Raw genomic sequence first — 12381 nt, 5'->3', positions numbered from 1 at the left:
AAGTGGGTGGGGGCTAATTAAATTTGTTGGGAGTAGGGGACTAGTTTATTCTTGGGAAGCAAAAAAAATTCTGCAGTTAGGAAAGTGGCTCAGCCAGATACCTTTGTTGGCATTAGTAAATATGACTCACAAAGACAAAAGGGTGTCAGTAGTGTCTGGAGTGTGTTAACAAATATGTAGAAACAAATGTGACTTCATCTTCACCTGTACATGATCTCATGGAAATCTTTTGAAAGCGGGCCCATTGCAGAACAGAAAGCCTTCCCTAGCTGTGACATTGTCTAGGCCGTTGTTAAGCTAGAACTGATTCTTTTAAACCTATTTTAGTAATAACTTGCCTGGCAATTTTTTGGAGCTGAGATATTTCTGGGCACAAAGGGCAAGGCTTCCTGCAGTTGAGTTGAAGTTTGTGTGAGTGTGTTTAATAGCTTCCGTAGCACCAGTGCTTCTCCCTCACTTTTGCATCTCGGATGGTGAGTTGCAAATACAGTATTGAAAGTCCAGAATAGCAACATGTCAGAGAGCAGTTAAGTTTAGTGATTTCTGATGCGGTAAGTGGGCTGAGCATATGGCTTATGAGGTCGTGTCCTTATCAATCTGAGTCGGCTTGCTTCTCTCTAAAATTGGCTCCCTCTCCATCGCACGTCTCTCCAGTCAGGCTTGCAGGAAACAGGGCTCGCTCCTGCAATGCAATCCTGTGCACATCTCCTTAGAAGTAAGTCCCACTGTCTTTGATGGGGCTTAGCATGCAAAGGCTTGTAGCCTTATTCTAATATTGCCCACAACATCTTTAGCATGTTCTCTGCAATGGCTTTTGGGCATCTTCCCTCTCCAAAAAGTAGCCACAAGGAGAAACACAGGTGTTTCTGGAACACATGCTCAATTTGCGGACAATGACTGTGAGAACCATGAGTCCATGCACCCTAGAAGGTGCCCCAGTAAGATTTGCAGGGGTTCTGTGGTAGGTGATTGAGGACTTCTCTGAACAAGTGGTAAACCAAGAACAAACCTTGGTTTACAGCTCATGGTTTGTCTGGCCCTAGTTTGGTTCTGGTAGCAGCAGCAGAAGCGCTGTGGCTGCGATCTTTGCTTGGGAAACTTGCTCATTTGTGCTAAGCTGTGGTTTAGCATAGCATTCCATGAAAATTGAGCCAGGGTTTTACTACTCAATAATAATATTGGGCGGTATTATTATTGCTTGTTATTATGTTATGTATCTTTGTGTTTTTACATTGTAAACTGCCCTGTGCTCCTCAGATGAAGGATAGAAATTTAATAAATCTTAATAATGATGATAGATAAATAAAACACTAGTAAGTGAAAATTTTGCTTTTAAAAACTTCAACATGGAAGCAAGGCTTACTTTTGAAAAATCTGCTTTTAACTTTTTTAAAAAATTAGTATCTCCTCTCCCCCTCCCACCCTCCCCTCACACTTTCCATTCTGATTTGAAGCCGAGCTGAAAATCAAATTCTTTCCCTTTCCCCAAGAGCAGCGTGTGTGGAAGGAAGCTATTTCACACATGGCAGAGGAAACAGTTAAAGCCGGTGGGCGGGGAAGGAGAAGAGATTGCAGTGGAACACACCATCTGAGCTCAGCCAATGGAGAGCCAGGGCGTGTGCCTGTCTAGCCTGTTTCATATATCTCTGCGGATCAGCGGGTGGGGGTTACTAGAAGTCAAACCGCTGGGAGACTCTCTCTCTTAGAATGGGTTGGAGAGGAGGAAACGGATGAAGCTGGCCGTCCGATCTTGAACTCTGTAGCAGTCATTCTTGCTAAAAAGGTGTTTTACAAGGGGATTTCCACAAGGGCATCCCCACTGTAGGCTGTGGACACTGCTCCACTTTCCGCACCACTATCAAGCTATGTAGAGTTTATGCGGATTTTTTTTTAAGCCCAGGGGCAAGAGGAAGGCTATGCAAATACTGAGTATCTAGAAACAGTTCAGAATATCAGGACACTTGTGATTGTCTCAGTGTCCTACACACGTCACCTTTCCTTTCCGCGTCATGGGAATTGGCGTGCTGTGGGGCAAAATGCCAATGAGTCACATTAAAATAATTTCTCTCTTCCGTCTGCTTCCCTTGCCAGATGGAGAAAAGTAGCCTTGCACACACCCTGAGGGATGAATTTAATTTTCGGCCACATGGCTACAGCCCCCAAAAGAGAAATGAGATTCCTAAGAATTCTACCAGGATTGCTCATGCCTGTTTATTATTATTATTATGCCCACATAATATGCGCACAGAAACCCTTTTTTTTTTTAAAGAAAAGAAAAACTAATTCAGACTTGCTCTCCACAATAGCTCTTGTTACCCTTGCACTCACTTAACTTAATCCATGTGAAGCAAGACTGGTGGGCACAGCCCCCTAGCTATCGGTCACATGGCATCACAATGACATCAAGTGCAAAGAGCTTTGAAGTGCTAAAGTTGGGACTTCAAAGCCCCTTTCAAGGCACTGCTAAAACTTGTTTCCATTCAAATCCATCCTTGAATCAGGAAGGGGTTTGTATGGAATCTTGCTCATTTCAGCTATACTGCTATGTTCCTGCATGAGAAACATTCATGCACAGCCAGCACAGGATTCATCCCCCCCCTCCTGGCCATCAGATAACTGAGGTCAGTTGAAGAATGGGTGGGTGTTTTCTGGGGAAAGTTGGCTCTCAGTCCCCCTGGAGGGCCAAGGTTAGCCTACAAGCTGGAGGCTTTGAGAATGCAGAAAGTCCAAATGACAGTACACACATTTCTAGCATGTACAGTCCACAGAGAAGTCCTGCACAAAGGCTTATTGAACCGAATGAGAACTGCACTGAGAGAACAGTAAATGTGTTCTTGCAAGGCTCCTTTTCGTTTTAATGAAGCCTATGCAAGAGCACATTTCCATTATAGGTTGTGTCTTCTAGATCAGTGCTTTTCAACCAGTGTGCCGTGGCACCCTGGGTGCCTTGAATGCTGATCGGGGTGCCGTGGGCAACATTGACCTCCATCCCTCTTCCTTCCCTCCCTCCCCCAAAGGCTTGCACAGCTATTTGTTGCAGCAGCCCACGCTACAAGATCCCCAGGCGAATGGTGCCTCTGGGGCTGGCCAGGGGGTGCTGGTTTCCAGGAGCTGAAACGGGGCCTCAGAGTAAGCAGGCAAGTGGGCGAGGGAGCCCAGCCAGACCACCAGCCCTTGCTGCTGAGAATGGACAGACAAGTCCCAGGCCCCTGTGGGGCAGTGTGAGGAGGCACCTCTCTTGAAGGCAGGGGGTGGCAGCTCAGAGACCACAAGCAGCAGCAGTGGCTGCCAGAGGACTCCCAAGGAGAGGGGAGAGGAGGCTGAGGAAAGACTTCACAAGGGGGGGGGCTGTTTGAAAAAGGGTGAGAGGCTGCCTGCTCTGCGGGCAAGGGGTGACATAGCTGGGCTCCTGAGCCCCACAGGGGTGCCACAGAAAGAAGGTACTTGGTCAAAGGAACTGTGGACTCAAAAAGGTTGAAAACCTCTGTTCTAGATCTCTCTTGGCAACCTTGAGTTTAGTCATCAAAAGGTGTGTACATGTGTGTAACCCGGTGCCACTTTCGATTTTTGCCTCTGTGCATTAGCTAGCAGGTGAAAGGCAAGAATGAGCCAGCCAGTCCCCCAACCCAACCCCACCTGGATTGAGCATCCACTCTTCTCATGTTGGCCTCTGCTTATGTGCTGAGCGGGGGAGCTTTGCTTGGTTGGATCCCTACTCTCCATGCTTATTAGATTGGAGGAGCTGGGGAAAAGTTGACGAGTATTAGGCCAACTTCACTTAGGAGGAATATGGTTCTTCCTCCCCTGTCGGAGGCACTGTGCCTCTGAATACCAGTTGCTGAAAACCACGTAGAGGAGAGGGGTTGTTGTCCTCAGATCTGGCTGGCTTGCTTGCTTCCTGCAGACAACTATGAGACCGGGATGCTCGATTACTGGCTTGATCTGGCCGGCTTCTCTTACGTTCACCAGGTCCTTTCCTGTAAAAGGATTTAGCAGTTTCTCTCCTAGGGAATAAATGGATGTCTTCCCCTTTGTCTCTTCACCCAATCCCCGCCCTCCGTCTCTATGTACTCCTCTGTCCTGTTGATAACGTATCCTTGCTACAGAGAATGTGCATACAGCAACGCACTCCGGTTTCCTGGAGGCCCAGTGACACAAGAGGCATTGAATGATAAAGGACTAGGTTTCCAGTTAAGGGCAAAAGCTGTAGCCCAAGTTGCCTATGTTGGAGAATACACCACTGCTTTCCAGCATGCCGCCTGCATTTCCCCCCTGGGTTTTTATTTGTTCTGGGGTGTATGTAGATCTTTAGCTTGTTTGGGGGAGGAATTCTGAGCATTGTCAGTTTTCCTTCTGTGAAATGTGTATCTTGTGGAAATAAACCCACCTGAGTTGACTAGCTTGCAGAAATATTTGGCCTTTCAAGCCACACTTATTTATGCTAGTTTTCTGTGGCTTACAATAGGCTGGCAACCTACACCTAATTCTTTGTCACTGGATGGCCAAGTGGCTGTTTAAAAGTCTTATGTGGTCTTGCATGGGAAGTAGATACACAAAGAAAGCCAGTTCACTTCTCTTTTCTGAGTGAGGGAGGTAGTGAATTCCTCTCTTTGGGTGGAGAAGGTGGCACTTTAGTTCCCCGGTTTAGCTTTCCTCGCCTCACACGCACAGCATGTAGACTTCCCCTGCCTCCCTTCCAGTCCTGCAAAATGCTTAGCTCCTCCTGAAGCAGACGGACCTTCTTGCCAAATCTCTGCTTTGTTGCTCACAACAGGTTCTAAAGCTCAGCAGGCCTGCTCCTGCTGCCTCATTGAGGGGGACTGTGTGATCAAAGCCCCACTGCACAAAACCTTACTCAGCTCTTTATGCTGTCTGGAACTTTGCCTCTTCTCTCTCTCTTGTTTCTCGCTCTCTCTTCTCCTACCCACCCAATCCCGCCCAAGTACTGACAAGCCTGGAATTATAAACTTGTAGGACTGCAAGCTGAATCTGAAGGTCATCTAATCCCTTGGAGCTGAACCAAGGGTTCTGACCATGAGGCGGGGCTCACAGGGATACATACCGCAGCCATACAGTGAAGAGAATGACAATTATACTTGGCTTTGTTTCCAGTTGTCTTAGCTTTTCCCAAGGATCGTGTCAGTATTTGCTTCCTAAAAGTAGGCCGGTATAATTATCCTTTATGATTCAGGTCAGGGACTTGGATTTGGTGGCTTTTCCAAGGCGGCCTAGTAAGTTCACGACTGACATCAGCTTTAACTCCTGGTAATGAGAACTGCTGTGGCCCCCAGCAGCCGTTGAAAGGAACAGGAAGGTGAAAACCCTCTTAGGTCAAGACCAATAGAACTTCTACAGAGGTGGTCAATGGACTACGTCCCTTGCATTTAAAACCAGACAAATTCGTATCAAATTATACTTTTTCTCTTCCTTTTCCTCTCTCCGAACCCCAAACTATATCAGGTTTTTCTCATCTTGCTTCAATTTTCAACAGGATTATATTCTCCACTCCTTTTGCTGTGATCTCCTACTTCCTGATATGGTTTGTCCCCGACATCTCTCAAGGCCAAGTGATGTGGTATCTCTTCTTCTACTGCATCTTCCAGACCCTCGTCACAGTGAGTCCCTCATCTTCTTGTGCACAACCTGCATTTTGCTTTTGAGCAAGGGTGGGAAACTTCCAGTCCACAGGCCAGATTTGGCCCACAAGGCCATTCCCCCCCAAACTGCACCTCATTTAGCTCACGCCCGACATCATATGTGAAGTGGCCAGACCAGCTGCAGAACTGAATTCCCTGTGGGGCAACTTGATCGTATATTGCCAGTGCCTGCAGAAAGTGGCTTTGCCAGTTCTCTGCTTAGTGTGCTTTGCGGAACGTAGGCCTGGCAGAGCCCTTGCAATGTACTTCCCGAGTGCAAGAGTTCCTTCCTTCAGTTGGCACTGCTAGCAGAGGGACTCGGGAGCGGTTTCACCACTGATATGTCGCTGAGTGAAACCGCCATCCCACCCTGCCCTCATACAATGCAGAGGGAGGAACAAGCTGTATTGGTGAGGCACCAATACAGCTTGTTCCTCCCTCTGCATCTTTAAACTGCACAGCTGCCCTTGCCGCAGTTGAGCAGTTAAAGGAGCCCCCAGTCCAGGCTGGCTCCCGCAAGCCAGTGGTGGCTCTGTGAAACTGCTCAGCTGAGGGGAGCGCGGTTGCTGCTCCCCGCAGCGAGCAGTTAAAGGAGCCCTGATGGTCTGGCCGCTCGTGCGAGCGCCCCAGGACTGTCTCAGCTGGGGGGGGGACCTTCCCTCCCCCCAGCTGAGCAGCGCAAACAATCTGCATTGTCCCAGCCTGTGAGCCTGGGTGAAACCGCCTTGGCTCTCAAGGTGAGAGCTGGGGCAGTTTCACCTAGTGTCTCTCTGTCAGAGTCCAATGCATCTATTTTTTCCAACATCATGGTATATCGCCAAACCACAATGTTCGGCTGGTGATACAGCGCGATGTTGAAAAGCTGATATCGCCCAGCCCTAATCTTAAATAATAAATCTGGACAAGTGTGCACCGTATGAAGGTGTGTGTACGTTGGTCTTGTTTGCCTCTAAGCACCAGGCCCTCAGCAGGTCCGTGAGCCATTGGCTGCCTGTCTGCAGCGACTGCACCACAGAGCAGGGGCGGGGGGGGGGGAGGATGCTTCAGAGACCGAATATGCTATTGGCCCCTGGCACACTGGGGGGGGGGAGGGGAATGCCAGCCCACCACATCAGATAGTGTGAAAAATGGTGATATAAAACTTTCTATACATGGGAAAAGTCTAGTCTAGTACCATTGAGAAGGATTTAAGGCCCTTTCTAGCTAGGCATGTGCTTGCCACATGTTGTTGTGTCTCTTGGTCTGGTTTTCATATTTAAATGCCTGAGGAGGAGGAGGAGGGGTTCCTGCTTGCCACAAGACGGGATCCTGGTAGATCTAGACAATGGAAGTTGGGCAGATTTTGAGTTACGCTCTATTTTTGCAGGTTGAGCGTTCTCCAAAGTTACCCTGTCTTATTTTGAGGGCTTGGCCTGTCCAGTAGGGGGTTTATCCTCTTCAGGTTGAGAAGCTTGGCACGCGTCCGGCCCCGAAGCCTTGCTTAACTCTTCTTCCACATCACCCCATCCCCGCCACACCCTCCTAAAATAGCATCCACTTCGCATTCGCTTCTCCTTTTGTATATTGTAATTGCAGGTTGGACAAGGGTATGTGTAGTCTGACTTCCTTATTTGCTTGTTCTCCTCTGCAGTGTTTCCATGTTCCGTACTCGGCCCTCACCATGTTCATTAGCAGGGAGCAGAGTGAGCGAGATTCCGCCACTGCCTACCGTAAGAAGACCACTTCCTTGAATGTTGAAATGCTTCTGCTCCTTTGAGAGTCTGTCTACTCCTTCCCCCCACCCCCTGCCCTCTTGCTCCAGCTAATTGTGTTTTAACTGTGAATTGCTGGGACTTCAGCATGAAATTTGCTCATATGCCCCACTCAGTTGCATGTGGAGGCTTGAAATTTGGGGTGTGTGCCTCTGGTTGCTATGGCTGGAGGTCTATACGCTCGCTGATGATTGAGCGTCATTGTTGTTACGTGCAGTAAGGTGTGCATTTGAGTGGAAGCAACTTGCTGAAAAGGGGAGAGACTTTTCAGGCTGTTCCTGTATACTTTGAAGTGTTTACGTAAGACAGGAAGAACACACCTTTGCAAAGCTTGTGCTCAGTGCCTAGTGATCGTGGATGAATTGTGCAGGACAGTTTGGAAAATGCAGGGCAGGAACATTCAAAATATTTTTCTTCCAATGGAAATTGGACATTAAGATTCCCGGGTTGTGAATAATTAGCTTTTCAGAAATCTCTCCTCTCAGCATATCTGTAAGGGGATCTATTTTTCCACACTTCTGCCCTCTCCCAAATTTCAGGAAGTTCAGCACTGTTAAGTTCCTTGGAATGGATGCAAATCGGCCTCTCATTACAAAAATAAATATTTGCATTGATCTGAGGCTGTTCTGCACATTAGTCAGAGCAGCCCCAGATCAATAGAACTCTGGGGCAATAGAACTCTGGCTGTGCCACTTAGAAAGGTAGGGGGCATGTTATGGGGAGGGAATTCACATACCTCACTTGCAATCTTCCAATATGCAGTAAAGTAGGCCACTCAATTTTTCACATGGGGGAGCATTAAAAATTAAATTTTTCACTCCCACTACAGTGGTAATGTCCAGATTTTACCTCTTAATATGTAGAAGAGTTATTTTCAACAATTTTAATATTTAGACCAGAGACCAAAATGTAACCTCACTCAAGAGGAGCTTTTGAGCAACCGCAAGAAAAGGCTGAGGCTCAGGGGCAGTTCACATTCCTCATGGATCCAATTTTCCTTCTACATTATGAAGGAATTCTATCTCTTGACTAGGAAATGAGGGGCTGAATTCTGTTCATGTTTATTTACTATATTTATTTATTGAACATATTTGTTTCCTGCATTTCTTCCAAACTCAAGACAGCATACTTAATTCTTCTCTATTTTATCATCCCAACACCCCTGTGAGGTAGGTTAAGTTAGACTGAGCAATGGTAACTGGCCCAAGGTCATCTGGTGATCTTCGTGTCAAAGTGGGGATTTGAACCTGAGTCATCTTGGTCCAAACATCTACACCCCACTGGGTATTTGGGAATATCCATTTTAAGTAGATGCTGACTTGGAAATAGCTTCCCAGGAAACTGTTGGGAGATGACTGAATACCTTTTGCAAAATAGGCTCCGTTGCTAAGTGGGTTAAACCAGAAATGGGCTTGTTTAGCCAACTTGTGACAGTTTAACTTGCTGGGCGAGCTAGGTTTTCATACGCCATTTCTGGCTCAACAGTACACTTCTTAGCCCTAACCACCGCTTGTGCATCCCTTTCCTGCAGGCATGACAGTGGAAGTGCTTGGGACCGTCCTGGGAACAGCCATCCAAGGGCAAATTGTGGGCAAAGTGGGCACGCCTTGCATTCCAGACCCGCTCTTGTTGAACATTGGCAATACTTCTTCAGTGGCCATGGAAGAGGTCAACATCACCCATGACACTGGCTCACTCACGGACACGGTACAGATCCCTTTTGAGCATTCCCTAATCCCACTTGGTTGGGATAATATAGTAAGGGGTTTAGCGGAAGCCCATGGCTGCAGAGCTGGGCTGGAGAGAGAACTCTTCCTCCTCCTGCTTCTTTGTCAAGAAGACCGTCTAGTAGCCAGGCTGAATACGCACTGATGCTCCCGGTTCAGAGGGGGCAGCATGCCTCCAAATGCCAACTGCTAGGCAGCAGCAAAAGGAGGGAGACCTCTTGGCTACATGTCTTGTTTGTGGGCTTCCCAGAGACACATATTTGGCCACAGTGTGGAACAGGATGATGGACTACAAAAGGGATGGGAAATTTGCATCTCTCCAGCTTGTTGGACTTCATTTCCCATCAGCCCCAACCAAAACACTCAGTGATGGTGGTTAATGGGAGTTGTAGTCCAGTAACATCTGAAGGGCCACAGGTTCCCCATCCTTGGACCAGATGAACCTTTGGGTTCTTAACATTCTTATGCTATCACCCCAGGTTTTTTTTTTGCCCTTATTACATTGAACTTTGCCATAGGACCATTCTTAACTGGAGGTGCAGCAATCAAACCCGATGCTGTTTCTTGATGCTTTAATACTGCCCTCCCATTGAATTCCGGATCAGTTTATATGAAAGGAAAGCTATACTTTCATCTCAGCCTGTTCATAGTGCTAATTTAATGCTTAATGTGCTTTGGGCAAAGAGCAAAATACAGATGTAATAATAATTAAAAGCTGTTGGGTTTTTTCTGGAATGGTGACTTTTGTTTTACTCCACTGTCAGGCAAGCATATGATGGCCTGTTTTGCACGTCACACCATGCCAAACCATGGCTTAGCAAGAGCATAGAGGCTTCAGGCGAACCACAAGCTGTAACCAAGGTTTGCCCTATGGTTTACAGCTTAAGTTCTGTTTGGAAGCACTGACTAAACCATAAGCCCAGACTTGGAGAAACACCCCAAGCCATGGCTTAGCTCAGCACTTCGCAACTCCCAGAGCAGCCAGGGAGAAGCAAAGCCGCCACAATCTCCTCTCCTGATGCCCACATGCTCATGCGTTGGTGCCAAGCCATTCTGGAAAACATCACCTCTCATCTGGATGTGCCATCTTTGTCTCCCACCTGCCACCCCAACCTTGTTTCCTATCCTTGTGCAGAGAAATGCCTACATGATCGCAGCCGGTGTCATCGGTGGGATATATATTCTTTGTGCTATCGTCTTATCTGTGGGTGTTCGAGAAAGACGAGGTGAGCAAGAAGGACAGCTTAAGTGACCTCTTCAAAGTGGGTGGAGGGGGTGGGCTCCAAAAGGAAAAGGCCAGGCATAATCTGCCAAGAAATCAACTTGCTTGTGACAAAGATGGATGCAAGTTGAGTAGTGCAGAATTCATACTGGCTCCCAAAGGAACCTGCCTTTTACTTCATCTAGCTGAGTATTATTATTGTTGTTGTTTTATTATTATTATTATTAAACTGCTTAACACCGTAGTGTCTATTCTGACTGCCAGCAGCGCTCCACTGTTTTTGACGGGGTGTTTTTCCCCAGCCCAACCTGGAGATGCTAGGAATTGAACCTGCAACCTGTTTAATGCGAACTGTGTGCTCTGGCACTGAGCTAGGTCCCCCTCCCATTACTTACACAGACCTATTTTAAATATGTAACAACCAAACCATGGTTTGGCTTTCATAAGCGTATTTCCACTCACATGCATTCCTCTTCTGTTCCACCCACCTCATACTTCCAATTCATAGAGTTTTTTTCTGGTTTGAGAGAACTAGGATTATCCATGAAACATTCTGTGCACTCCTAATGTGCTGTATAAGCATCTGATCTCTCTCTCTCCCCCCCCCCCCACTAGAAAAAGGAGACATGCTTTCTTCTTTTCTTCCCATTGGGCATGTAATCAGGCTGGTTTGATAGTTGCAAAATAATCTAGTCCTTGCCTTTTGGGGATGGATGTCCTTATTGTGCCTCTTTGTACATGGGCCAATCCCTTTTAATACATGGGCTGACTTCAAGGGAGCAAATGACACACAGGGCAAGAATTTCCATTGCAAGAATTTCCCGTTGCATAAACCAAGCGTCACCTACGTAACTCCAGCTCCTTGTGGAAAAGCCCCTGGCTTCTGCTGGTTGAAACCAGCCATTGGGGAGGGAAGCTGGCTCTTGCGATCTTTGTTCTGCATTCTCAAAGGCCTCCTTGTCACTCAAGTTCCTCTTGAGGTTTTTAATCCACTCAGCCTCAAGGTGTGCTAGAGGCCACGTTTGCAGGGGGCTTATCAAAAGAATCACCCACAGCTATGAAATATTGTCCCTCTTCTTAGATAACTAGGCCTATCATCACCCAAACACTCCACATTTGTGAAATGATAATTAGTCAGCTTTCAAGGGGAAGTCCTGCCAGTCTTGGACTGTCAACAGTCCTAAACTTATGATGGAGAGGATGTTTTACTGACAAGGAGATTTCCCTGATAGGTTTGCTTGCTTGCTTACTTTTTCTTTCCCCTCACCACTCCAACGTGATGTAACAGAGTCCTGGACAAATTGTAAAATAGACTTGTTAGCCTAAGTACAGTTGTACCTTGGTTTTCGAACAGCTTAGTTTTGGCTCTCGAACGCCGCAAACCCGGAAGTGACTGTTCCAGTTTGCAAACTATTTTCGGAAGCTGAACGTCCGAATGACTGCAGCCAATCAGAAGCCATGCTTTGGTTTCTGAACGTTTTGGAAGTCAAACGGACTTCCGGAACGGATTCTGTTGAACTTCCAAGGTACGACTGTAGTGAGTAGGGCTGAGGGGGAATATATATCCAAAATAAGCAAATAATGGAAGTATCAAAGAGCAAGCGCCTTGGCTATCAGAATATATTGCAAAGGCATGGAAATTCCCTTTGCTGTATTCCACCCGAAAGGTTTCAAGCTCTGGTTTTAAGCTGCTAAACTGGGACTTAATGGAAGGGCCATGAATCAGTTGCCAGGTTCAATCCCTGGCATCCCCATGTAGGGTTGGGAGGGAATCCTGGACCCCGGGAGAGCCCCTGCCAGTCAGTGTGGACAATACTGATCTAGAAGGACCCCTGGTCTGACTCAGCAGTTTCCTGTGTTCCTAATTCATTTGCAGACTTGAGCTTATGGGAACTGGGAATGATTTGCTCACTGCAGAAAAGAAGTTGTCTTTCTCTATGCCTTTGCAAATTCATTACCGTTCTCTGTAGTACGTACTATCACTTCCATTGCTTGATCTTTTGGCCTTGCTACATAACTTAAAGGTAAAGGGACCCCTGACCATT

General features: G+C 47.0%; 1 protein-coding gene across 2 annotated transcripts in view; it reads left to right on the top strand.

Annotated features, from left to right (window-relative positions):
- MFSD2A (MFSD2 lysolipid transporter A, lysophospholipid) overlaps window positions 1–12381 on the top strand; it is a 35509-nt gene that overhangs the window by 9247 nt on the left and 13881 nt on the right. For both annotated transcript variants that reach the window (XM_053398830.1, XM_053398831.1), the window contains 4 exons: window positions 5492–5615; window positions 7267–7345; window positions 8919–9094; window positions 10250–10340. In XM_053398830.1, the coding sequence (XP_053254805.1) occupies window positions 5492–5615; window positions 7267–7345; window positions 8919–9094; window positions 10250–10340 (470 nt within the window). The remainder of the gene's footprint in view (window positions 1–5491; window positions 5616–7266; window positions 7346–8918; window positions 9095–10249; window positions 10341–12381) is intronic.

Source organism: Podarcis raffonei, chromosome 8, assembly GCF_027172205.1.
Source record: "Podarcis raffonei isolate rPodRaf1 chromosome 8, rPodRaf1.pri, whole genome shotgun sequence".
Lineage (NCBI taxonomy): Eukaryota > Metazoa > Chordata > Lepidosauria > Squamata > Lacertidae > Podarcis > Podarcis raffonei.
The sequence above is the reverse complement of the archived record's forward strand: the minus strand, read 5'-3'. Positions and strand labels throughout refer to the sequence as shown.